This window comes from Rhamphochromis sp. 'chilingali' (assembly GCF_963969265.1).
Source record: "Rhamphochromis sp. 'chilingali' genome assembly, chromosome: 2".
In the NCBI taxonomy this organism is placed as follows: domain Eukaryota; kingdom Metazoa; phylum Chordata; class Actinopteri; order Cichliformes; family Cichlidae; genus Rhamphochromis; species Rhamphochromis sp. 'chilingali'.
The window spans coordinates 26,658,443-26,685,945 of NC_137930.1; the positions used below are offsets into that span (position 1 = coordinate 26,658,443).

Genomic DNA, 27,503 nt, shown 5'->3' on the forward strand with positions numbered 1-27,503 from the left:
CTGTCACTGTGAAGGTGGTTAACTCTGCTGTTATCACTACAAGGGAAGCATTGAAATAAAACTGAGATGTTCCCATGGTTTTATTCTGTGCTGGTAAATTCTAGCAAAATACAAAAAAAAAAAATTTTGTTTCCTTTCATGTTTACGGGTTGCATAAGATGCTACTGGGGGGCACTTACTGAGAAATAGGTCAAAAGCCACAGAGTCCCTCTTGCACTGCCAGCCTCTTAAACACAGGGGGCCTTCTAATAAAAGTAGTCTTGAAAAGCAAGTAAAGAATGCCAAGTTTTTAAACCCGAATCGATTTAGTTGAAGAATACAAATGTAAAGCTTCAGGTCAAGTAAACCAAGTCACCACAACAGTTAATGATCTTTCCTTTCACTTTATTCATGATGTAGCTTCCAAACAGTAAATATTACATCACACACACAGGGACACTGAGCTAGTGTCTGTTATGGATATGACAACATTTAAATGCTTTTGCAACATTAAACAGACATTGTGGATGACTGAGCTGAAGGCCTTGTCTTTGGGAATGTATAGGTGGTATGGTGCTGTTCTCTCCATGCCAACAACAATAACTTAAATTACAATATTTACAAGTTTTACAGAATTAGTAACGTAAAAGTTTAAAAAGAAATCATTTGGGTACGTTGTTTAGCAAACATACAAAACAAATTAACCAAATAAGTGACAGGTTTCCTGATCGAGTGCACCAAAGTAAAAATTACTCTTCACTTGCACTCTCTTAGGCATCTCGAGTTTTGCACCCGTCGTCTTCATGGTGCTTTTGAGTCCTACTGGAGACAAACATCTTTATGATTGTATGGGACAGTAAAAAGTGACACATGCTTGAGGTTTTGTTTTTGTTTTTAAATTACGAGGGATCTGAACAGAGCAGCAAGTGCAGAGACAGGGAGCCCGTAGATGATTTGATTTGTGGAATGTACACTTAAACATCTGCATACATGTAGAGCAAAATCTGCATTTCACAGAAACTTGACAAAGGGCAACAAAGAAAATGCACACAAAGGATATGTTGATGAATCTCTCCTCCATTCTTTTCTGCTGACAGGCGTCACTGTAAACGGTCTTCAGACGTGACCACACAACCCCACCTTCATTAACTTGTAAAAGCTCGAGAAATTACACGTTAGGGGAAAGAAAGTACTACAGGTCCTAGATGTGCCACTTTTTATTCCTCAAAGTGGTATTTTACTTTTAGCTAACCACATCCACGCATTCAGTTGGAGTCAAAATTAAAATATTTCCCATGTTACGGAGCTGTCACAGCTTCATCCGCTGCACCACAAACAGCACTGCTTCACAAAACCAAAGCATGCAAACAAACTCTTCTTTAAAAACTTTTGTTTTTAAAGCAGCTGAAGGAGATTTTTCAGCTGGACAGCATTTTAGGTTGTTGGGATGAATGTCAAAAAGCTCAATGTAAAAAAACAAATAAAAAAAAAAAAACCCCACACAAATCTTAGCACTTCAACATGTCACTTTTCAGAAGTCAAACAAAAGGTAAAAAAAAAAAACCTTACCCACTACAATAAAATAAAGCACAAACACAATCAATGCATTTTTTTTTTTGTTTTCAGTGTAAAGAAATCTCTTTTCCATTTTCTTCAAATAGAACTCTCTCATAGCTTATATCATCTCTTTGTCAACACTCCCACATCTAACATTACATTTTGACAGTAAATGTATTACAACTAAAACTGCATTAAAAACGTATATAAGCAGATCTCCTGTCATAAACAAGTCAAAGTATCTACAAAAACTGGACACATTTACCATATTCCACTCACGGTCTTTCTGTACAGTACTTTAACAGTGCAAAAACATTCAGACTTCAGCCCCAAGATCAGCCTAAATGTTAAATATCTAACATTCAGTCTAATATTTATGCTGTTTCTCTCCAGACAGCCCCTACATTCAGATTTGATTATACTTGCTAAATGAGTTGACAGATAAAAGATTAAAAGACAGAAAAAAAAAAGTGGAATTCATGTGAAGGCATAACCAGCCCCAGCAGCACCTAAGCTTCTGTATACCTGAAGAATATAGTCCAGGTTATTGCAGCATTTTAAACATGATTGTGATCAAAGATGCTAAGAGACCACGTTCAGCCCCTTCTGAATTAAAAGCTATACCCACGCTTTAGCGCTGGGTAACGAGTGTTTTCTGGACCCATTCTCTGCCTTAATACCAGCCACCTTTTAGAAAACTAATCAAATTAATCCCTTCGACACCGCACGTTGCAAGCAAAAAGGCATGGTCTTTGATATTAAGCAAGTATAGAATCATTAAAGTGTCAGATAGTTTTTTCTTCTTCTATATAGCAGTTTAGTTACCTAAAGTTAATCTAAAGCAAACACACATACACAAAAAACAAAACTTTGAAAGAAAAAAAGAAAAAAAAGAAGTTATTTTGGCAACGGTTTTGAAACAGTGCGTGTGCACTTCTGGTCACCAGTTGTAGTAATGCCGCATACTGTACACTTCCTGTCAGCAAGAAAATAATTACATAAACCCCAAAAGAGGAAAAAAAAAAAAAGCTTAAAAAAAAAAAAGAACACAAACAACACAGGAAAGCAAACAAGGGGTATAAAACAGATGTAGATTTGATGAGGATGATAGTCGGACAATCCAACTTTTTTTTTTTTTTTTTTTTAAATCAGCACATGTCCACAGCACTTCCCCTCCAGTTTGTGATCCTGTGTGACCATTTTGTCTATAGTCCCGCACTGCAAGGTCATAGCAAGGATATCTGTTGATCTTCAAAAGCTATGCGTTTAGATAAGTACCATATGTGGCTAATGTGAATACTTGGAAATAATTGCTCCTGAATGCGATACTTGAAGTGAGGGGAGTCTTCTTGGCATTTTCAGAGCTGGAAGCAAAATCCTCTTTACGTCCAACACGTGTTTGGAGAACCATGAGAGGCGTGTGGAAATTTGGTTAGTAATGTGCGGGGCGCAAACGACTGTCATACTTTCCACATTCCCCAAAATAGTGCAGGGCTATCATATACAGAGCCCTGCCTGCAAAGCTGTGAGGCGCCGTTCAATGCACTCTTTACCTGCAGACACAAAGCAAAGGGAAAGAGAAAAAAAAAGCACAAGTCATGATAAAGCAGCCTATCATACTTGACTTTATTACCACAGGACCGATGAAACACTTTGAATTTATCTGCACAGATTCCCACCAATGAGAGTATTAGCTCAAGGAACATTCCTGAATTAAATGGTGGTTCTTAGCTGCTGATGCTGAGTGGAGGCATTTTCTGTTACTGTGATACGGTGATACTTACATTTGCTAACACTGATGATGTCATCCTGTCCAGTGAGCAGCAGAGACAGGCCCTCCATCAGTAAGAGAGCTTTGTGGTAGCGCAGGACTGATGCTTCCCCCTGGTGGAACATCTCATCCAGTGCAGCAGCCTGAACCTGAGAGGACAGAGTGCTCAGGTCAAAGGTTTGATCTTGTTTTGAGTAAAATATTATATTAAATAATATGTCAAATGCTAACCACACAAAAGGGGGGGGGGGGCTGTTAAGCTTTTAATGTGGCAGAACAGTTAAGAGCTGACCGGAAAGCTGGGAGAGAAAGTAGGGGAAAGACAAGACAAGCCGGATTCAAACCCAGGCCTCTACAATAATATTACGGCATATGGGTTGCCTACTCAACCCTGGTGAGCCAAAAAAGCACCTTGATAAAGATACTTTTAGATCTAAAGATTCTTTGGTCAATTTCCCCCTATGTTCTCCTCTATTTCTCAATTATCCGACTTTTCTTTCGGTTTACCATCTGCACAGTGTGGCTGAACAGCAGGCGTTCTGCTGTGATGGAGGTGATTTGGTCCATTAGGCGATGCTTCCGGGTAAAGAAATGCTCCAGACGGCTGTTGAGTGAGCGGCAGGATGCCACGCTGGACTTGTACAGGTCATTTAGTTTTCTCACAACTGTATATGGAGAGAAATTAAAAACAAAAAAACAAACAAACAACTAAATACATGAATCATAATTTTATATATATATATATATATATATATATATATATATATATATATATATATATATATATATATATATATATATATCCTGCACATGGCAATTTTTTGTTTTTAAGACTGCCACTGAAAAAATGAAAAGGCTCATACCTTGTTTGACAGTAGCAGATGGGTAAAGCTTGCCCTGTTTAACTTGCTCCATTGCTGTGTGTAAGGCATTGGACAAGAGTTCTGCAGTTTTAAGGTAGAGAACCAGCTGTTCTGCATGACTGAGGAGGCAATCACACGTAAAGTACTTTAAGTTAAACTCAATTCTAAAAGGACAAATGACACATTAAACACAATCGATACTTGTAGGATAAAAATCTGAATCACAGGTTTCTGTTTAAGAAATATTCAGCATCAGAAAATTCACTAGAGGCAGTCAAAAACCATCAAACGCAACAACTACATTTACACTTCAGATTAAAGTCTTCCCAAGAAAAAAAAAAACAAAAAACAAAAAAAAACTTGAGAATGCCAAAAATCTCATCCTCTACAAATGAGAGTGCCTCAGGCTTTTTACTTTTGCCATGGTGTCCTGAGCAGCAGGCACTTGGGCAGTTTTCTCTTTTCTATTTGCTCCCAGCACTCTCTGGGCAAAATGCAAATATTCTTCATTTCAAGCTGAAGTACACAACAAAAAAAGTCCCGGTGCATAAAAACACAAAATGACCTACATGATGACTCCTTCACTACAACCCGCTGCTTTTACTTTAGTTTTTGTCCTGCAGCAAAGATGCATTCAAGCATATAAGCTTACAATTACATTAACATTACAGCAACAAAAATAAAAAATAATTAAATGTATTCCAATTTCTTTTTTCCATAGTAAGTCTCTGAGGCACCAATACAATTTAATAAAAATGTCCAAGACCCCAGAGGCTTATCACCAAACGCGGCGTAAAGCCAGGAAACCGCCAAGGTATCAATTCATCCAACAAAGAGGCACAGCCACAGCAGATACGGCCTTACCTCCACTCTCGGCTCAGCGAGCTTATCTGATCTGCTACCAGGCTCTGCTGCTGAAGGAGAGAGAGATGAGAAAAGTCCCCCTGCTCCCCTGTCACTGTAGCACCACGGGCAGCAGCCACCTCCATTAGACACAGAGCAAAATCCAATGTGAACCGCAGCCTTTGCACAGTGTCTGTATGCTCCTGCTGAACTCCGACAGGCACGGAAGAAAGACAGGCAGAGAAAGGGAGGGGAGGGTATAATGACAGAATTTTAAACGGTGGACACCAGAATGAGGTTTTGCATTCAATCTCCATGGGTGAAAAAAGCCCAGGATTTAAAAAGAGACAGGTCATTCAGTGCTTTCCATAAATCCATTTCAGCTTTTACCTTAAATTATTTTTCTACAGTGTCGTGAACTAAAAGGAAAAAAAAAGAAAGAAAAAAAACCCCCAAAAACCTCATTGACAATGTTTTCCATCCTTCCTTATGGCCAACACTCTTTAAAGGGATACTGAGTATTCTTTAGTTCAAGATCACCCTGACTGATGTACACAAGAACAGGAAAAGTCACTGCTACACACAAGCTCTGAACACAGAAGACTCCATCCTCATTACTTTCCAGAGGAATCTGGCATCTCACCTCCATCAGCGTCTCTTCGGGCAGCTCGGGAGCCTCGAAGGTGACGCGACCACCCATGTTGGCTGTGATAGGATCGGGGAAACTGTAACGAGGACTGGAAGAAGCCTCAAAGCCATCCAAACAGGTGCCTGTCGGAGGGTGACGGCTGGTTAAGGAGCCTGCAGGGCTGCCTGAAGTGAATGAGCCTGCAGTCAGGGAAAGAGACGGCAGAAATGTTACACTCAATGCCCGAGGCAATCATTTTTCATCAGTGCAGCTGGCTTTCATGTTTCCTGATTGTTCGTACGTACGTACATACGTACATACGTACATACGTACATACATACATACATACATACATACATACATACATACATACATACATACATACATACATACATACATACATACATACATACACACACCTACTCTTATGCTAACCAGAACATTTAATTTCCACGTTACTTAAAATGAAAAACTCAGCTCTGTACTGCCCGACTGTGAATCATTGTAATACTGCCATCGTGCTGCAGATGCGATTTGGAGATGAATTACTTGTATTCAGCTCTGTCGACATGTTTTCATGCACAATACCTGAGTATTTTCTCTGTCTGGAGGTAAAGGGTGGAGTGCTGCCACTAGGTGGAGATCCTACAGTGAAAACCACCTGTGCTGGGCTGCCAGAGCCTCCCCCGCCACCCGGGGATCCTTGAGAAACAGAAGGAGGGAACAAATTTGACATTTTTCTCCCTATGAATCACTATCAGTTCCAAACCTTTACATGCGTCAGTGGTTAAACTGCAGAACAATGTGTGTTTTTTCGTTCATGCAACAGTCATGTCTACCTGTTATATCTATGGCTTTTTCAGAGGTCAGGTTCTCTGTGCTGCCTCGGTCACCTGCAGGTCCACCGGGTCCAAACGCAGCCATCAGCAGCACGTCGGACAGACCACCGGCACTATGAGACCTGCTTCAAAGAAACATGACACAGAGACAAGGTGTTTATTCATTTCCTTCATTTTATTAATTAGCCATATCTATCTACATAGTCTGTAATATAATTTTACATCATATTTGGATAATAAAACAGTACACTATATAATAAAAAGTCCAAAGAATAAAGAAAAGGTAGAGAAAGATTTTAACTCAGCAATGTGTGCTTTTCATTGCCTGTTTTAAACTAATTTTACATGACACAAGCTTCTCTGTGTACCCTGGTTCTTTGTGGATTGCATCATCGGGGAACATAAAACAAAGAACAGCAGAAACAAAACACGACCTTCCAAAGCTCTTGGTATCATCATTCCATCTGTGGATGCAATGAGGAGAATGGGTGACCGGTGTGGGTGCTTGGTGTACCAGGTCTCTGAGCTCTGCTGGGGCAGTCCTGCTGCAAGGAGAGCCTATGACCATACCCTGCTGTGTCAGGAAGGTCACCAGGTTTGGAGAACTCGGAGTCTTGGGGAATTCAAATGGTGGGATGGTCTGGGCGAAGAGGAAACATGGCGAAGAAAAAGGTTAGAAAGGTTGGGTTAAACCAGTTGGTGGTTTTGTCTTGTCTTGCGTACATAAAGAAAAAAACAATTTTTCTCTCTGTTTGACACACAAAACACAGACCTACCCTGGAGGGGGAGCCCAGAATAGTGGGGAGAGGATTACGCTGCATCAGCTCACTCAGTCTGGGAGAAGAGTGTAAGGGGCGGACAGCCATGAGTCCGGCTGAGGGAGTACCCAGAGGGTCCGAGTGCTGCTTTCGGATTTTTTGCCTGCCACCACCAGTGGCACAGTCCAACAGACAGGGGGCACTGTGGAGCCTTGTGCCAAGTCCTGCCCTCTGTGGTTGCTGCTGAGAATTCAGCCTGGGTTCAGTGTGCTGCAGAGCTGCAAAGTGGGACAGAAGGACTGCTAGACAGCAGGTGGCAATGCAACATGAAGTGTCAGACAGGCCTAGAAAACAACAAAGCTAGCAAAGATGGACATGTCCTGTCTAACTCCCCCGACAGCATACATGTCTGGGAAGAGAAGGTTCTGTGCGAGGAGGACTTGAAAGCAGCTGGTGAGAAAAGTATGTGATGGCGGTTTCATTTTCTCAAGCAATAACTTTTAAAACTTCTGACCACACTAACCCAAGAGGAAGAACACCACCACACTGTATTTCACCTCTGTCTGCAGTTCAGTTTTCATGCCAACCACTGGAAATCAATAATAATTTTAGAGGTTAAACTATTCAATAATTTATCATCATTTGCTCTGCTTGGTCTTTTTGTTAGTGGATTTTAATTTAACCTCCAGTTAAAGGTTAGAAAACTCCTCATCGCATGTTCACACAGCCCCAGTTTATGCCTTAAAATGTCTTTGTCTGCTTAGAAGCCCCACATATTCAATTTATAAATACTCAAAAACAAAGAAAAATCTCAGCAAGTCATCGTGCATCAAAAGCTTAAACAACTCAGATAATTTCTGCTATATAAATGACAGAAGTAGATTTATATATACAAGTTATAAATGACAGTATTAAGTACAACTGAGCTTTAAAAAACAAACAAAGAGAGAAATAATCTCACTTTTCAGATTTCCTTAACAGTTTTTGCTCCTCTAGAAATCATTTGCACCAAAACAAACTTTCCCTGATCTGCTTATAACTAATATCTATAATTTATAATATGGTTACAAACAGACAAAAGACCAGCTGGTGTAGTTTTAATACCTTTCAAATATCGTCACTGGAGTTTGGCACCAACCAGTTAGCTCCAAGCTTGCACTCTATCACTCTACAGCTTCCATATTTTTAAGCCAGGTTGATGCAGAAGCAAGTGAAGCATGGCCTTCAAGTTACCTTGAGGAGAGAGCTGCAAAGTTCTGGCACCTCCCAGGGAGAACCTGCGGGTGGTGGTGGTGGTGGTGATGGTGGTGACAGCCCCCTGCCCATATGGTGGTGAAGGTCCAGTCCTAGCACAGCCCAACAAGCTTCCACTGCTGCAGCGGCGCACTGGTGTTGACAGCCTAATGAAGTGAGTCTTATGAGTCACTGCACTTCCATCAAGAAGTTTAAAAGCTAACCTGTAAATTTAGTTTTGCAACAGTGGAGTTTATACATTTATAAATGTGTGTGTGTGTGTTTCTTGATGCAGACCGTGGCGAACCATCCTGTTTGGTAGAATGGAGGTTTTGCTCCATACGCTGGTAATTCTGGACCTGAGTGGGGACTGGAATAGGCAATGACTGACCATGGTTTCCATAGCTACTTCCCGAGAACTCGCTGGGCCTGACAACAGTGAGAATAACCGAGGGTGCCAAGGGAACAGTTAGATAAGAGAGGAGACAGTCCGTGTGCTTTTGTACACACATGCGTAGTTAACACTTTCCAGAGGAAGCAGATGTGACTTATTAATTTGCACAATGTTTACGTACAAACGACACATCGACTAACATCACAAAACAAAAGATTAAGATGACAGTTGTGGAGTAACTGTGTATGTAATAGAGAGATAAACACTAGGACAATTAAGCTTGTTAAACTAATAAAACTGACTTAATTAAAAACCTGACAGTTTATAGTGAAGAAAATTTTGTGCATGAACCTTCGGTGCTTTAGTTGAATCCAAATTACTTTACCAGCTGCTTCTTTCTTGCACCATGTAACTATACAATAGGGGAAATAATTACTTGATATTTTGTTGAATTTGTTCACTTACAAAGAAATACACAGTCTCTAATTTTGAAAGTAGTTTCAGCTATTAGTCTAACTATTCGGATATATCGCAGAAATTACTGTGAAGCCAGACGTGAGGTTGTGCTAAAAACATTGAAACCAAACAAAGGAGGGTAAACAGTTTTTAAAAGAAAAATATAAAGGTAAAATCAAAGGTGGTCAAAAACAGCCGATTCAACCCTAGACTCCAGAGGGTTAGGTGATGGAGTGGCCCAGACCAGACCTCAGTCCTTTAGAAAAATCTGTGGATAGAGCTGAAGCTTCGAGTTGCCAAGCAACCTGGAGGATTTAGAGAATTTCTGTAAAGAGGAGTGGGCCAAAGTTGATGGTTTCAAACCTGCTGACCAACTGCAAGAAACCTCTTGCCGCTGTGCTTGCCAACAAGGGTTTCTCCATCAAGTCAAGTTTTTCTTATTCCATTCAGTGACACACAAATGCACTTAAACCTTTTTTTAATAATGTGTTTTTTGAATTTTTGTCCCTCCTTTAAAATTAAACTACAATAAAAATTTGAGACTGTTAATATCATTGTAGGTGAGCAAACTTGCAAATTCATCAGGAGATCACCTAATTAACTCCCCCACATTTACCACCATAAGAAAAAATTTGGCTGTGTGCAGTTACCTGACAGGACTTGGTGATCCACTGTAGGAAGGCGAGTGCGGCGGTGTTTTGGCTTGGTTACACAGACCAGCTGATGCTAAAAGAGAGCTAATTAAAGTGGAGAAGAGAATAAAACCATCACAATGTTATTCATGAACAGTTTAGAGGGCGTACACTTTCACAGCTAATATAAGTGTGATTACTAACATAATTTATCTTCCTCTATAAGCCCGATTCTGTAACAGTGCCAAAGAAGTGCATTTAATTAACATATCAGCGGCTGTGCTGGATATTAATGAATAACTAGCTTTTGCTTCTCACCCGCTGTTCATTAGGCTGTCCTGCAGCACTTTACTCTCACTTGTCAGCTCACCTGCTGAACAAAAACAAAACTGTTATAAACTTGAACAGCCTCATAGCACAGCGCTTCAGCTTGAGAAATGCAATATAAATGTCAGTCTATGGAAAGAAAAAAGGCTACAAGATGAATTCAAGTCTACTGAAGAGCTCCATGTAATGTTTATGCAGGGACTCGATGAAAAAGAAAAGTTTTCTTACTGGTGAAGTGAGCAGGCACTATCACAAAGTCATCTGTGTCACAGGAGGATGAGTTCTTGCTGCTGCCGCCACCTCCAGACGAGTCCTTAAGGAGAAAACCAGTGGCCTCCTGGGTGGGAGAGGCCAGAGCTTTGGCTCGCAACTGCTGAATCTCAGCAAGCGACTGCTACAGAGACAGGGAGACAGAAGGTGGCATATTAAACACAGAGGAGGAATGTATAAATTAGTCATCAGAGAAGGGAAAGGTGAGAAAGTTGTTGCTTCTATGAATGCAAATAAAACTTTACACTCATCAAAAAAAAAGTAAATACAAAAATCTCTGTTTTCCTCCAGAGGTCGCCGCTTTGGGAAATTAGTGCACATAAAAAAAATGATAAATTTAAAAAAGTTTTTGGCTTCTTTGGAGATCTTTTGGTGTTCGTGCTCATCCCCTCTGGGGGAAATGCTGGAGGAAATATAAGAAATAACAAACACAAACCGGTGGTGAGGCGAGGTGAGACGTGGAAGAGCTGCTACAAGAGCTGGCTGATGCAGAGCTGGGCAAACAAGTCATGGTCACAGTAGGAGTTGCTGAAATGAAATTCAACACAGTTGTTAGTTTCTGAAAAAAGAAACTTTGTGTGTTCAGAATTAAAGTCCACAGGACTTCCAGGTGTTATAACACCCGTTCTATCTTTACGTGACTGGCCTGACTATCAGATCTCATCCTGTAAACATTGCTTCAGTCACCTTGTTTTATTTTTAGGGTTATATTTTCTATTGAAGCAAATGGAACATATTTTGTATTTGTATCTATATTAGACCTAACTAAGGAAGTAATGCTGTTTATTCTTACTTACTCTTTTTCACAGATGAGCTAGCCTCCAGGAAAGGATGACAAAAAAAGTCATCTACCAGGGAGAATAAATATAATTAATGAGAGGAAGTTCACAGTTTTCCTCTGCATGCAACAAACTAAGAAACTGTAACAACATCTTTTGCATAAGCAAAGTTTGATCCAAACTTGCACGAGTGAAATATGTCGAGTATGAATGAACGTTAAACATTTTCTGACCAAAGTCCATGCGGTCTTTGTGGTTGCGCTGCAGCAGACCCAGCAGCAGCTGCCTCAGGTGGCTTGAAGTCTCTCTGGGAATGCTGTAAAACAAATACAACAACAATCAGTCTTTGCTTCATGCAAATGATTAAAAGGTCACAACTCTACATACAGCAAAACTCCACCTTCAACTCCTACACTTCAACTCTTTATAGATTTTCTAGATTAAGACATTTCTGAGGCAATTTATGTGTATTAGCAAACAAGAATAAATGAATGATTTATGGCTTTTTTCCAGGTCTTTGATAAGCTGACCTACAATATGGCATCTTAATAAGCCACACCTTTCAGATTGGTTCTGCACTAAACATCCAAACAATACTTATATTCTAAGAAATACCTTTATAATAAATGCAGAAAACTACGACATCATTTTTTTTAAAAAAACATATCGTCATTTCAACATAATTTCTTACTTGGGGCTGAGATTCTTGTTTTTTTCATAGAACAGCCGGAGATCTTGGGGACTGCTGGCCTGAAGATGGCAAAAAGTCACAGATATATTGGAAAAACATAAGAAAGTCTGTAAGAGTATGCATATACACACAGAGTAATTATACGATTACACTATTCTAGTGCATTGCTGTATACATTTTTATTATATCAGGTTTTGTCACTGCACTGCAAACAACACACTCCATTTACTTGAGTAACAACTTTTATGTACACATATCAGAGAACAAGGAAAACACAGCAGGTAATTTAAAAATGCTTTTGGATCAGTTGAGGAACAACACGTAACAGGTTTTGCTATATTACGCTTCATTTTAACACCATTGTCAACGTCCACATTTGGCATCTTTAATCTACATTTAGCCCGATACAGGCTGAGGAAAAACAAAAGGGAGAATTTTTTTTTTTTTTTAATGTGTGATGTTAGAGCAGTTATAAGGAATTCAGTAGAGAAGCAGTGCATGACTGTAGCTGCCAAAGACAAAGAGAATAAAGAAGTCACAATGCTGGAGTTGTTGTTTTGTCCCTGCTGGTGTGCAGTCTGTACTGCTAGTGCAAGAATGCCCACAGATTTGGAGCAAATGACAAAAGCAAAAATATTTTCTAATCTGTGTGCTAGTTATGACATCCTCACAATGAGCTGATATTCCAATGTTTCAGGCACTTTTGATTTGAGGTTTTTATCCATATCCTATCACATCAGGGATGCATGTGCCTGGTTTCAGTCTTAAAGTTCAAAGTTCAACATGTCAGTGGTCCAAAACATGCAGTCCTAAATAACAATCTCCAGCAAAAAGATTATCTGAAGGTCTTGAAATAGATGATAAGCCCCAACATAACAGTTTAGAAAAGCCTAAAACTGGAGCTCTCTTAAAGGCGCAGAGTGGACACACCAAATACTGGATTGACTTCAAGTTCAAGTTTGTTACGGAAGAGGATCTGGGCCACCGGAGGGAAAAAAAAAAAAAAAAAAAAAAAAAAAAAGTGGGCACATCTTCTTTTCCAGAACTCTGAGGAAAAAAAAGTCAGAATTCAGCATTCCGACTCTTTTTTTTTTTTTTTTTACAGAATTCGTTTCTCAAAATTCTGAGATTAAAGTCAGAATTCTGACTTTTTTCTCAGAATTCTGGAAAGGGGAAAAAAATAAAAAATAAAAATAAACGTGCCTGCCTGCCTCCCCCCCCTGGCTTGGCCAAGAATCATTCTGGATATTGTAAACTTTTATTTTACCTGAAAAGGAGCTTTTCCAGTCAGGCACTGAAACACTATTGTTCCTATACTCCACAAGTCAGCCTTGGCATCATAGTTTTGGGACATAATTACTTCAGGAGCCTGGTGAGAAAAATTAAAAAGGGGAGGTGAGATCAATTTTAAAACTTTGAGGGACAATTGATTATTAAATTGATATTATATTCATCCCTGTATTGTTTTACAAATCGCATTTAGTTAAAAATGTAACAAATAAATGAATGAATAGGACTGCAACAATCTCAAACAGCTAAAATCACCATATTTGAATCTGCCAACTGAAACATTTATTCACATTTAAACAGTTATTTCCATTTCATCAGTAAAAATTACCCAAATTGTGCTTACCATGTACATAGGGGATCCACAGAGCGTGGCTGCCATCATGTTGTTCTGAAGGTACCTTGCAAAGCCAAAGTCCGCTGTGGACATAAACGTCCAGAAGGGAAGGAACGGCGGGGATACAGAAAAAAAGGGAAAAGAGGAGGATGAGTAAATATTTGGTGCCAGAAAGGAATCCAGGTGTACCTTCATAATATTTACATTGTGGCAAAAAAAATCATTTAAATAAGAGAAAAATGGAAAAACAGACTAGCAAAACAAACGAAAGAATATGCAATACTTGAGCGATAATGGGCGAGTCTTGGCGAGCTTATGATTTAGTTAAGCTCATGGAAATTTAGTATCATCACACTGGAGTTTACTTTGAATTATGACGTAATTAAAACACTTCTTAACCACAGAAGATCAATGTAGCACACTGGCTTGTTGATTTTATTTTTTTAGATGCATTGAACAAACATAGCCTAATACTGTATTCCTATACAAGTTTTTGTTATTTAATATAATACAATGAGAGAACACCTCAGCGTCGTACATTTGATTGCTTATGCATTATTTAAATGCTTTGTTGCGGTTTGTCAGGAGACTTATTTTTGTCAGTAAGGCTTTAAAACTGACGTAAATTTCTCCATCTTAGCAGTCAAAGCAAATCACATTTGGCTTTTTGCAGGCCAGTTCTGGCCCTTGGGCCTTATCTTTAACACCTCTGCACTGGGTCATCACACAATGATGACCCAGTGCAGAGGTGTTAATAAAAATCTGGCTAAAGGCAACAGAAACTTTGCCTTTAGTCAGATGAGCTCCTAATACCAGACACCGTTTCAAGATGGGGCCCTGACTCACTTTTGGAGCTAGCCTCGTGTGATCATTTAAGTGTTTCTTTGCTTGTTTGTAGTATTAAGTCATAATTTTGTAATCCGTATATACAGTACATTTTATAAACAAAAACTCTTAAATGTCTAAAATGCACTCAGCCTCTTAAACGAATCAACAAACCGCTTGCGAAAAAACCTTGTGTAGGTACAGCGTGTGCGTGTGTGTGTGTAGTCAGCTTGTTTGAGATTGCGGTGGCTTTGCTATGCATTCAGTCTCTAGAGGGGAAAAAATTAATAGGCTAAGGGACTAGTAGAGCTTCCAAACAGCTGAACACACTCGCTCTCACTCACTTGGGAAAGATACTTCATAATTATTCAATTTAATGCAATTTAGTTTTATTTATATAACATCAAGGCACTTCATATTGTAAGGTAAAGGCCTTACAATATTAGAGCCCCACCCAAACGATCAGACAGCTTCCCATGAGCAAGCATTTGGCGACAGTGGGAAGGAAAAATGTCCTTTTAACGGGAAGAACTCTGGCTCACAGAGGGGCAGGCATATGCCACGACTGGTTGGGGTGATGGGAAAGAGAAAAGAAGGTGAAAATAAAAAAAAAAACAAGGAGACTTTAAATGAATGAAACACCATTTCTTCTTCTTTTTTTAAGTCATTTCCTTTTAAGGCACATTGTGAATTATACCAGCATCTCTGATCTGTTGCCTTGAGCGATGTATACAGTGAAGCTGTAACACTTAACAAAATAATCAACCTCTGTGGGAGAAGACTTTAAACGGCTGGTGTCCACTGCTGTCTCTCCTGACAAGACCATGTTTTTCCCAGAAAGTTTTAGTATTTAGTATTTATTTATTTATTGTCATTGTCAAGAACAATGAAATTGCGTTTGGGGCTTCCATACAACCCAAAAAAAAAAGAAGAAAATAATAAATACCCCTTAAAACCCAAGTGTACATATTTAACCCAGTGTGACTCCAATGCAATAAGACAATCCTTAGCAATAATGTTCGTAGAAATTCAGACAAAGACCTGAGAAACATGACAAAATACAACAATGCAACCCATTCAATATTATTGTACTGTGAGATATGATATCAGATATGATAGTTATCTATTTAAGAAAGAGGGGGGGGGGGGGGCAGGAGGGGGAAGAGAATAAAGATATGATGCACCAATGCAGACCAGTTCATTGCTATTAAGAAGTTGGATATGGTTATTGTCCGTGAGAGGGGGGCAGAGAGTTCAGGAGCCTCACAGCCTGTGGATACAGGCTGTTGGCCAGTCTGGATGTTCTGGCCTGTATAGACCTGTACCTTCTCCCTGAGGGCAGCAGATGGAAAAGGTGGCGCGCAGGGTGATGTTGGTCCCGCAGGATACTGTGCACCCTCCTCAGACAGCGAGTGGGGAAGATATTACTGATCTCTGGCAGACTTGTTCCAATAATTCTGCCAGCTTCTTTCACCACCCGCTGGAGTGCTTGCTGATCGGCCTTCCATTTATTTATGAAGCTCACATGCTGGACGCCACTCGGACAGCCAGCAATTAGTGACATACAGCTAAACATGTCACGCTTGGTCCGACTGGGTATGGGATCAGAGAAAACTACAGAGTATGACATTATTTTGGTAAAGTTACACACCTGCTCCATAGCCTTAGCCAGGAATTTCAAATTTACTTCAATGTCGCCTGCTCTGGCACCTGGAATACTTCTGACTGTGTCCACTGGGGTTTCTAGTTTCATGTTTTTAAGAATAGAGTCACCAATAGCCAGACACTTATTGATTACTTTCTGTTGCACCAATATCATCTTCTACCACATCAATCAATTTTAAACTGGATGACACAAGTGCATCTTGTAGTTGTAGAAAGCGTCTTTGCTTTGCGGCATTTTTAAACAGCGTGCACTCTCAGAAGAACAATAGCAACACTGCAGAGGTAAAATGTGAAATTCTATATGTAATCAATTTCTTCAAACAAGTTTAGCCTTCTGAGCTTCGGGTAATCAATTACCTCAGGGAAATCATTATGAGATCCCATTGCAATAAAACTGTCTATAAAAAAAGTTGATTACGTTGTAGGAATTTCCATAAGGAGCTTTTGAGATTGAATTATTTTTTTGCTCCTGTAAATTGTTCTGCTGCTTTAAATCCCACAAGTTTTATATTTTAAATGTTTTGCCATCACTTTAAAAAAATGTATTCTTGTTTGGCATATTAATCAACAGATACTACAGAGCTTAAAAAAATCTTAAAGTCTCCTAAAGTGTGTTGAAATGCTTAAAAAAAACAAAAACAAACAGTATGTATAATCGCCTTAAAGACTCTCACATAACCAAACCTACCAATCTTGATGCAGGTGTTGTTGGAGTGTGACTTGCATCCTGGTGGGTAAGAAAGCAGGATGTTCTGTGGCTTGAGGTCCCTGTGAATTATTCCTTTGGATTGTAGGACCCTCATGGCTCCTGCAATCTGCTGCAGGAAAACCCGAATAGTGTCCTCACTCAGTGTGCCCTTAGCTGAAGGAAAAGACAAAGCAAATATCAATTAATCACTAACTTTGATGTGAATCCTACAGGTTACGATGCAAGTAGAATTTTCTTAATGAGGACACAACATGATGATATCGGTAAACCTATCACGGACTGAATGAATCTCTCTTAGTTTATAGTTGGAATACAATGATTTTATGCAACAGATCATTTTAATACATTTCCTAAATTATCTGCAGCGTGTGTTTATTCCTGGGTTCTCTAATATCACCCAACTGTCATGTCCTCTTTTGTGTCTCCAGCTCAAAATGATACAGTATTGCGTTATGGACACTTCCTTGTCTACAATTGCTCCATGTCCACATCCCTTCCAGCAGACTTTTAAAGACATGCTGTATTCGCCTTGAGCTGGAAGCAGTCTAGGTCATTTATTACAATGGGGAGAGGATCCAAACCCATTTTTCAATCATGCTGGCTATTAATAGAATAGGATGGGATTTCTATTTAGAGTCTGGGTGCAAAATTACAGGAAGTTTGACGGATATCACAAATGGATTGATGGTCCTGGCTATTTGAAGCCCAGAGAAGTTTGGTGAGGATACGACGAAGCTGGGAAAATCTGTAGTGCTGAGAAATTCCCAGTTTTCTACCATTCTGACTCAAAAGTGAGCACAAGGTGGCTCTAAGTATATGATCAAACACTGTACTGTGTTTATTAAAAGACAGAAGAACAATGCAGAGAGGTGTCTCTGGTCTGAATATTCTTTAGGCACTTGTTACGGCCCTAGCAGGGCCTCTCTCCTGAAGGTGCCTGTGTGGGCGTGTCCCACTACCTCTTCTGCCTGAGGTGCCACCTTTCCCTTTTGTGCAGCTGACTCTCGTCAGTAATCAAGGAGATTTAAGCCCAGGGAAAGGTGAGCTCTGGGCCAGAGTGCCAGTAGTGGGGTTACAGCTTGTGAGCTGAGTGGTTGTTGTGTTTGCAGCTAGTGAGCTGTGTCTTTGGTGGTTTTCAGCTAGTGAGCTGCTCTTTCTTTTTGGCTTACGTTTTACTTTATTGACCAACGCCTGAGTTTTGTTTGTTTTCTGAAATGGTGATAGCGGCTTGTCCGTCTCTTTTAGTTAGTATAAATTGAATCTTTAATAAAATTCTTTAATTTAACCCTTTTGCCTCCTTTTTCTGACCTGGTCACTTTTTGTTACCTCCCTCTCCCCGCCTAGACCCCTCAGGGGAACGTAACACACTATTAAAACGTTTGGGTCCAAATCTGTTAGTGACAAGCCAAATCTGCTGCTGCTGCTTTCAGGGCTAAACACGAAAGCCTGAAGTCTCACAAAACAAAGATGTGACCTGAGTGTTGGGAGGTGACAGAAAAATAACTGTCATAACCAGCACCTCCCTTTGAGAAATCACTCTGACAAATTCTTTAACATAAACGTTTTGTCACAAAGTGCTTTACTGGAGGCTTTTACTAATTTAAGGTTATAATTAAGACTATTGATGATTTGGCCATCATTGCAGAATCCATTTTTTTAGTTCTATGGTTGCTCTGCTGTTCTCTTATTTCTGAAATTTAAGCTCTTTCCTGAACACATGTCTATGCCAAATATCATCATTTACATACATATGAAAATATGCCAAAAGTCCAGTTTTCATCTCGCTTGCTAGGAAACGGATATAATCGTTGTGTTCAGATAAAAGAAGGGCATTCAGGGCCTGCTTTAGATCTAGAAAGACTTTTGAGCAAAGATTTTATTCCTGATTTAACTGATTTTTTGGATTAAGAAGCATTTTGAGTACATTGAGCATAAGTAGATAAACTGTTGCACTTACAGTGTAAGTAGTCAGCGAGATCGCCGCCGTTGCAGTACTGTGGTTAAAAATAGTGACAGGGCAGGAATGAAGGGGAGGGGGAGAGAGATGAAAAGGAATAGCATTAGAAAACACAGGTAGCACCGAGGACTGAGGTGTAACCACAGTGAAAAAGACTCTGAGATCACACAGCCTCTGAAGCAACTAGAAAGCAGCAGAGATCAGAGGAGTGATTTGCCGAAGAGTGATGTGTTTACAGATTTATACCCTTGTTCCCATTCCCAGCATTAATATGAATGAACCCAGAAAAGGACGGGCTGTGACAGGTGAGGCCGTAAAATGCTGCCTCACAAGTAGTTTAATCTCTCAGACACACAGATCAGCATAAAGAAATCTGCTTTTGACTTATGGTATAGATCTAGACAGCAATTGTATATTTTTATTTTAATGGCAAAGTACATGACAGAACACATTTGACAGCAGAAGATTAAAATGAGGATAAGAAATCCAAAGTTCTTCTGCCTGGCTGTCAATGTCGTGTACACTCACTAGCTACTTTGTTAGGTACACCTGATCATCTGACCACAGAGAGTGATCCACAAAAAAGTAAATATTCAGCGAGCGGCAGTTCTCCATGTAAAATACCTTCCTGAGGCCACAGGAGAATGACCACTTGGTAAAACCAAGGTTTGCAGAAGACATCTGCAAACCTCTGAATGCATATGTCGAACCTTAAAAAAGGTGGACTACAGAAGCAGAAGACCACAGTAGGTGCCACTCCGGTCAGCTAAGAAACAGGATACTGGGACTTCAAGTAAAGGGGGAGGTCACCAAAATTGGACAACAGATAACTGGAAAAATGTTGCTGGAGCTGATGAGTCTTGATTTCTGCTGCAACAGTCAGATGGTAGGTTCAGAATTTGGTGTAAACAATATGAAAGCATGAATCCACAAAAAAATCAGCAGCATCTGTGTGATGATATCAAGTCGATATAGACCTAACCCTCTTGAATCTATGCCACCGAGATCTGAGCCAGTTCTTAAGTCAAAGAAGTCAGAGATCGAACCTGGTACTAGCAAGGTGTACCTAATAAAAAGTTTAGTGAGTGTATATGTATTTTTACAAAATACATTAACAAAAATAGCAAGCAATTTTTAATCGCTTTGACAAATACTATAAACAAAATTTACATTGATAAAACATAGTCTGGCATGTTCCCTTGAAGAAATTATTTAAAATGCACAAAACAAGAGTATGAGCATCAAAAGCATCAAAAGCAATTTGAGAACTCACAACTCCCTCCATTTATGGACTTTCCCCCTCTAATTCATAATCAGGACAACAGCATCAAATCACAGCAAAAAGAGTAGTGGCTGTTAGCCATTTAACCCCCCCACAGATGCCAGAGGAGACAGCTAATTTTAGCCCTGTTAGAGTTCAGACAATACAGCGCTGAGCAAACAAAGCCAAACATCCCAGCAAGCTTACCTCCATTACCAGGTACACTGAGCTGGCAGTTTCCTAAAGAGAAGGGAGATAAGAAGAGTGGGGGTAAACATACACACGCCAGTGGCAGACAAAGCAGAAGGAACAGATGGTTCCTGTACACACCACTCATGTTAAAGCAAGCTAACGAGGTGACTTAGACTAGAAGTATCAAGCAGCTTAAACAGCTGCAGAAAAGTGAAAATAAGTGGCTAAAATCCAGATACAGATACCGACAAGTCTATAAAAGTTGCACAATGGGAGGAGGATTAAAACACCAGGTCTGTATAGGCAGAACCAACTGATACCCCTGAAACACCCATTTTCTTTTTTTCTTTGTTTCTTACACAATAAATATGGAGGTGGCGTGGATTAAAAAAAACACACAAAAAAAACCCCCCACTTGAATTGTATGTCTGCCATCAGAAATTAGGAATCCGAGTGGAAATAAATACCAAACAAAACAAAGACAAAAAAAAGGCACTGGCTATTGGCCAAATGATTTTATATACCACCCAAAAATTCAATTAGTGCATCCTTAAAAAGCAAAATCAACAATAAAAAAAAATAAAAAAAATACTAACAGAGAAGGTGGACTCTGTCCTCAGCAACATTAACAAAGCAACGGGCGACAAGTGTGAATCAGTAACAAGCGAGTCATATTTTCTCACATCAACACCAAGATAAAAAACAAATAATGGATCATTTAGAAATTATTCCTTACTGAGAACTTAGAACCACAGAAACTCAAACATCTATTGTGCACTTTGGAAACAGTCCAAAACTTATTTTAAAAAAAGGAAAACTTTGTGAAGGGTAGTCAAGCCCATTTTAAAAAACCTCTCTTATCTCATGGCAACAGACGACTGTAGTCTCTCTCTGACCTCGATTCAGTATCTCACTAAAGCCAGCAGTCAGAGGCCAGACTGTTTTATATAGTTCAGCTGAGTCAGGCTTTCTGAATAGTTGTCGTTGGCTTTATTAAAGATGGACGGCCAAACACAAGCAACCAGTGAGTTTAGGGGCGGTGGGGAAACACTAAGCTAGGTAAATAACATTCGATGAAATAGTTAAATAAGAGGTTTGGTGTTGTTGCCGTTTGCCATGGCACTGTAATAGCTTACAATAAAAAAAAAAAATCTGAACTACGTCCTGGGTTATAATGACTCAGTCACACTCGAGTGAAAACTGGACTTTGGGGTTTGGCTCAGCTGATTGCCAACTGATTATATTCCCAAATAAAACCAAGGTTGTCATTTGGCAGTTCAATAAAATTTCTAGATTTCTTTTTCAAATCTGTGAGACTCATGTTGGACTTCGTGTGAACTTCAGCTTCAATTTCAACGAATCGCTTTATTATCAGAAACAGATTGCATGCGATTGCCAACTTGGCCCTGTTTGAATGAGTCTGAATTCTTTAGCCAATATTCAGTTGTACGCTGACAGCAGGTGAAAGGGTTTCTTTTTCTATATGTCACTAGATGTACAGCTTGAGAAGATCTTGACAATGGTGTTATTTGTGGCCATGGCTCTGACTGGCTAGTTGACTTTTTCAACTGTCAAACAATGGTTTAATATCAAGACAGATCAGTCGATCTGAGTACAACAAACAGATTCAAAGGTCTGGACCCAGATGAGTAACACTAACCCTTCAAAATTGAAAGCCTACAATACACAAATATTTGACTTGCAAACCCATCTTCAGTCCCTTTCATTGCTGGTTTCCAGAGCTTGGTTTGGTGTCAGTTTCTTTAGGACCTAATTAGATAGATGGATGGATTGCCAGCTAAGAAGATCAGCACTGTCGTGCCACAACAAACCTGTAATCTTAGAGCCCAGCTCCAACTATCCCCAGCCAGCACGGACGATAAAGAGAGAACAGGGTATTTTTTAAGGTTCTGCATGTCCAGAGAAATGATTGTTGCTAATTATTTCAGTGCTTTAGTGTGTAAGCAGCAAGCAGCTCATATGATAGCATGCAACACTGTTCTTCCATTATGAGCAAGCTGTCAAGCTTAACCGATATGGGCAGAGAATGATAGCTCAAACCTTCAGTCCGCTAATGAAACTTTCAATATGTGCACAGTTTTCATTTTCTCTTCACACAACAGAGAAGGAGGATCTCATCTCAGTTCTTAGAGTCAAGGATTCACATTTCATTTAAAAATAAATAAGCAGATCACAATGAAACAACCTTCAAAACTTCTTTGCAACTTTTTAAAATTACAAACATTTTTAAGAGATTTGTTCCAGACCAGTTTCTTCAAAGACACAGCATCAGCTACCTGCTGTTAGTCTGCAAGAACAACGCAGCCTTTGAAATTAGCAGAATTTGCACATTTGATGTTTTTTTTAAACCAGATGGCAGTTTGTTAATCAAGAACTACAAAGACAGAAGAAACACCTGGTGAGTTCAGATAAGAGTTTGTGTGTGGAAGTAAGGAACATTATATCTAAACTAACTAGCAGGTGCGGCCATCACAGAGACATCACTGAGAGTGTGGACTCTGATTAAAAATGCAACACCTTTTGTTTATTATGGTGAGCCAGGATATCTGCTTCTCTAACCATGAACAACTGGTAAAGAAGCATTAACACAGTAGCCTGTGCCCTGATCAACTTGTTTCTGCCTACACGCACAACTTAAATTGCTACACTTCAAAGAAAGACTTAATAAAAGGAGGCCATCAAGAACAGGCCACGTAGCAGCAGAGAGAATTTAAGCACTAGAAGGGTTGGCCAAGTTCAACGGGCCAAAAAACCAGAGTCGCCAGAGCAGAAACAAACAGTTTTAAAACAAACAAATGTTGGAAAGCCTCATTTAACAAATAGGTAAGCCATAACTGTGCAACTAGCATGAGACACAAGTGGGTCATGTGGAAAAGCCACATCCAGCAGCCCATCTGCTCCGCTTTCAGCTGCTGTCTAACAGGGAAAAATGAGAAACCTTAACATGTGATTTTGACACTTGTGAATGTGATGCTACATACCTGAAAGTCCAGTAAAGCAACAATGTTCTCATGCTTGAGTTCCTACAGAAAAGACAAAATACTTCAGGTCACATATCGTTATCATCATCACATTTCTTTTTACATGCTTGTTCAGGTCAGGGCATTCTTGTAGTCTGTGAGAAGCTTCTGAGTACTCATTTTCACTATAACAAACTCTGCGTTTAGTAAGACAATCGTGCTGAGATAACCACTCCTCATATTTCACTAACACATCTGGCACGTGGCCAGCTGTGAATACCATATTACCACAGGTTCAGATGCCAGGTGACAGATTTAACTACGAAAACATACATCAATCAATCTGATGTTGAACACTAGGCAGGGGGTGTTCTTTTGTCTCTCTCTGAACTTGACTTACCTTCAGTATTTTGATCTCCTTCCCCAGCAGAGTCTGAGATTTGGCTAGGTTCTTCTTGTTGATGCATTTTACTGCCACCTCCCAGTCATGTTTCTGGAGCACAGAAACTCAAGTCATTTGAAGAAAGAAATAAAACACTGCAGAGAATGAGGTGTGCTCGAATGTCAGAAAGTGTCTGCACTTTGTCTCACTGCACTGCCGTCTGTCAAATGTATGGTTTGGTAAAAGGAAATGTAAAGTGTCACACTATGGTATATTTGTTTGTTGACTACCATGAAGTGTTGGCCTACAAGGAAATGACTTGCTGAGAGTGTAAACAGCCAGAAGGTCTGATTGCTAAGGGTTTTCTCCTCTTTTTAAGGCAGACTCCCATGCACCATATTTCATATGAATCACTGCAGTGACCTTGGCAGTGGATTTTCTGACCTTGCAGCAAAATTAAAGGCAGTTCACTACCGTATTGTAAAATGCACTGAAAACAGCGGATGAAAATTATTCTGTTCACTTCAATTTTATTTATATAGCACCAAATCACAACAACAGTTGCCTCAAGTCTCTTTATATTGTAAGGTAAAGACCAAACAATAACACAAAGAAAACCCCAATAATCATATGATCCCCTATAAGCAAGAGATTTGGCAACAGTGGGAAAGAAAAACTCCCCTTTAACAGGAAGAAACTTCCTGGTCTAAAAGGACCAGGCTCAGGGAGGGGCAGCCATGTGCTGCATCCGGCTGGGGTGAGGAGAGGAGGACATGCTGTTGAGAGAGCCAAATATTAACACCTGGGGCCCGTTCTTCGTACGTCGCTTACTACATCCAAGATCAAATGACACATCCAAGACCAAATCATCGCGCTAACTCTGAGCTCGCTATTCCGGTTCCCCGAACACACCTGTTGTTGACGATTAGTATAGCTGGATGAAGTAATGTGAGATCACTGGGTGGCCCAACAGGGGCTACGCATCGATAGTAGAAACATTGATCGGCAACCCTTTGATTGGTCGGCGAAAATGTCGAAGGAGCGCGCTCGGTATTCTTCGGCAGCAGAGCAAGAACTCTTGAGTGAGGGATTTTAGGAGTTTCAGAGTCTAATTAAAACGCAAGGGAACACTGCAAAGGCTGCAAAAGCAAGGAGAGAGGGCTGGCAGAAAGTTGCTGACAAATTAAACTCGTAAGTAATTTAATAATAACAATAATAATGGAGTGGATCTATATAGCGCTCTTCAAGGCACCCAAAGCGTTTTACAATGCCACTATTCAGTCACTCTCACATTCACACACTGGTAGCTGTCACAGCTGCCCTGGGACAGAAGCCAGGCTGCCATATCGCGCCATCGGCCCCTCTGGCCAACACCAGTAGGTGGTAGGGTAGATTTATCATATCACACTATATTATCCAATATTATATTACATTATATTATATTACATTATGTTATATTATATCCCCTTTCACATTAGAGCCACAACAGGACCCACTAGAACATGGGAACAAGTAAAAGTGAAATATAAGAATATTCTACAGAATGGTAATATTTATCACTTATATTGCTTGTCGTCTCTTGGACAGAGACCCTGAAATAATCTGTTTGTTTGTTTATAACAGCAACCAAGAAAAAGGGCAGCGCAAAAAAAGACAGGTGGTGGTCCTGCACCCCCTCGTCAACAAGTTGGTTAAGTGAATAATACCCTCACGGGAAAATCGATATCTCTCTATGAGCACACTGTCGCGCTGAGCTAAAGGATCCTGTCTGTCCCGCAATATACGCTGAATTCTGAGGACTCTCCTTATCAATCTTGCACCTTCCGCAATGGGTGGCTCGCGTATACGGACAGGACATGGCTGCAACAGGCTTCCCAAATCCACCTTCGCTTTTATAGCCGTGGTCTCCCATCTTGATTACACGAAGTAAATTGCAATTACTACTCTGAAATCTGAATTACATCTGTAATAATCACATACATGTAATAGAATGTTAATAGTACATTTCCCTTTTTTAGGAAATGACCTGTATGTATCTGTGTGACATCAATAAAAGGATCAAGTGCTGCATTATCTTTAGTTACATTGATGTTATTTATTTATGGTACAACAGTGGTAAAATATCGCTGTTGCTTTCGTATACATGAAGCGGAAATACCTGAGTGGCCGCGATCTAATCCTGTTTACATAAAGTAAACCTGCTCCCGAGCAGGTTTACGCTTACGGCTCTGTTGCTATGACAGCAAGTCCCGGATGTGCTTCGAAGAACCGAACGATCCAGGATCACGCGAAATCGTCAACAGTCAAATCCGGCTAACTTACTTAGCGAGGTACGAAGAACGGGCCCCAGATATTTAAATGCATTATGGGAATCCCAGCAGCCTAGTCATATAGCAGCATAACTTTGTGTTCTTCTGCTATCTGTACCTGAGCTGTGGTAACGCACAAATTTCCCTGCTGTAGGATCAATAAAGTTTTAGCTTATCTTAGGATTCAGGTCCACTTGATCCAGCCCTAACTATACGCTTTATCAAAAAGAAAAGTTTTAAGCCTAGTCTTAAAAGTAGAGCTAGTATCGGTCTCCTGAATCCAAACTGGAAGCTGGTTCCACAAAAGAATGGCCCGAAAACTGAAGGTTCCCATTCTACTTTTAAATATCCTAGGAAAAACAAGCAAGTCCGCAGAGAGCGAAGAGCTCTAACGGGGTGAAATTATCATCTGTCTGCCAATGTAGTAAAGAAGCAACATAGATGCTTCAGGCCCACATGATCCCCTGAGTGGATTACACGTCTCAGGATGGAGCATTTCCATTTCATATCCATCCATTCTGGGTGTAGTACATGTTTGAACATGTCTATTTCAGTGTGGAGCTTTCTAAGGAAAACAATACGTGTCTGGTGGCCTATATTTACATTAGCGACGCTGACACACAACATCTGCACCACAAGCCAGCCACAAAAATAAAGGCAGTCACACAATAACCAGGCATGCTTTCATAAAATGTGTCGCAAGTATTTAAATAAAGTATTTCAACGTTTTTTAATACAGCTTTGTTATTTCAAGGAACATCCTGTATGTGAGACTAGGCCTCTTAAGGGCGTACAATGACAACAACTACACCAGATGGCGACCTACATTTAACAGCGCAACAAATCTGCCTTAAAAAAAAAGACAACGGATTTCTTTATAGCAGCAATAAAACGTATTATAAACTTGCAAAGGGGTAATACTCACCTCTCGGTGTCTACCTTTAAAGACCACAGCAAATGCGCCATGCCCTATCAGGTCCTTCCGACTGAACTCAAATTTCCCCACCGTCTCCATGTCGAGCCAAAGTCTTTACTTTTACACTACTAAGACCTGGACAGATGACCAGGAGACCTCAGGTCACCCTTCTTGTTAGAGAGTCCTTTCTCCTCTGTCAACTGGGGCCAGCTGCAGCGACGTTCAGCCCCTCTTTCTTTTGCCATAGGCTGCCTACCTTTCAAACCGGCCTCTTCTCTCATGTTAACACGGATACGCTTTGAAGTTTTTATTTTTATTTAAATCGTGTTACTTCTGACAAAGCCGTGAAGCAAGCTCCATCTTTGACAGTGCGGCCAACATGAAGTTAGCTAACTTAACGAACGACTTTCCTAGCTGCTGTCTCGGTGGTGCCACCTTAAAAAGCAGCTCGCTGCGTTTTGTTTATATACAGGAGGTCCTGACTTCTGTCGCCTAAGCGTCCGTACAGGCGAAACGAGCCACGGTATTAAACTCAAAAGAAAAAAACAGGTCTAAATAGCAGAGACCATTGCTAACCCCCCTTAATGCACTGCAATTAGCAGCTGACTCGCTGAAGTCACAACATCGCTCGTGCCGTCGAACGCAGTCTAGCTTCTGAAACA

General features: G+C 40.2%; 1 protein-coding gene across 2 annotated transcripts; it reads right to left on the minus strand.

Annotated features, from left to right (window-relative positions):
* Positions 1-376: 376 nt before the first annotated feature.
* Positions 377-27,503, minus strand: ulk1b (unc-51 like autophagy activating kinase 1). Of its 2 annotated transcripts, none has more exons than XM_080876059.1 (27): positions 26,851-27,503; positions 23,635-23,727; positions 23,256-23,297; positions 20,269-20,301; positions 18,801-18,837; positions 16,823-16,996; positions 13,654-13,727; positions 13,288-13,389; positions 12,021-12,079; positions 11,563-11,645; positions 11,348-11,398; positions 10,987-11,078; positions 10,509-10,674; positions 10,272-10,323; positions 9,972-10,058; positions 8,769-8,900; positions 8,472-8,638; positions 7,257-7,516; positions 6,915-7,120; positions 6,481-6,602; positions 6,230-6,343; positions 5,657-5,841; positions 5,035-5,219; positions 4,171-4,289; positions 3,815-3,972; positions 3,321-3,456; positions 377-3,089 (listed from the first exon to the last, which is right to left on the minus strand). In XM_080876059.1, exons 1-27 carry the CDS (start codon positions 26,938-26,940, stop codon positions 3,034-3,036), a joined length of 3,075 nt encoding a protein of 1,024 aa, XP_080732185.1. In that variant the 5' UTR covers positions 26,941-27,503; the 3' UTR covers positions 377-3,033. The 2 variants fall into 2 exon arrangements, with proteins under 2 accessions (XP_080732185.1, XP_080732184.1); XM_080876058.1 differs by having other exon boundaries at positions 10,272-10,326.

Bases quoted from the DNA above. Each gene is read 5' to 3' on its own strand.
- ulk1b (XM_080876058.1), bottom strand. From the start codon at position 26,940: ATGGAGACGGTGGGGAAATTTGAGTTCAGTCGGAAGGACCTGATAGGG. The intron at 10,327-10,508 runs GTAAGAAAACTT...GTTTTTGTTCAG, and splicing joins AGTGCCTGCTCACTTCACCA to CAGGTGAGCTGACAAGTGAG. The intron at 7,517-8,471 runs GTAACTTGAAGG...CCCACTTTGCAG, and splicing joins TTTGCAGCTCTCTCCTCAAG to CTCTGCAGCACACTGAACCC.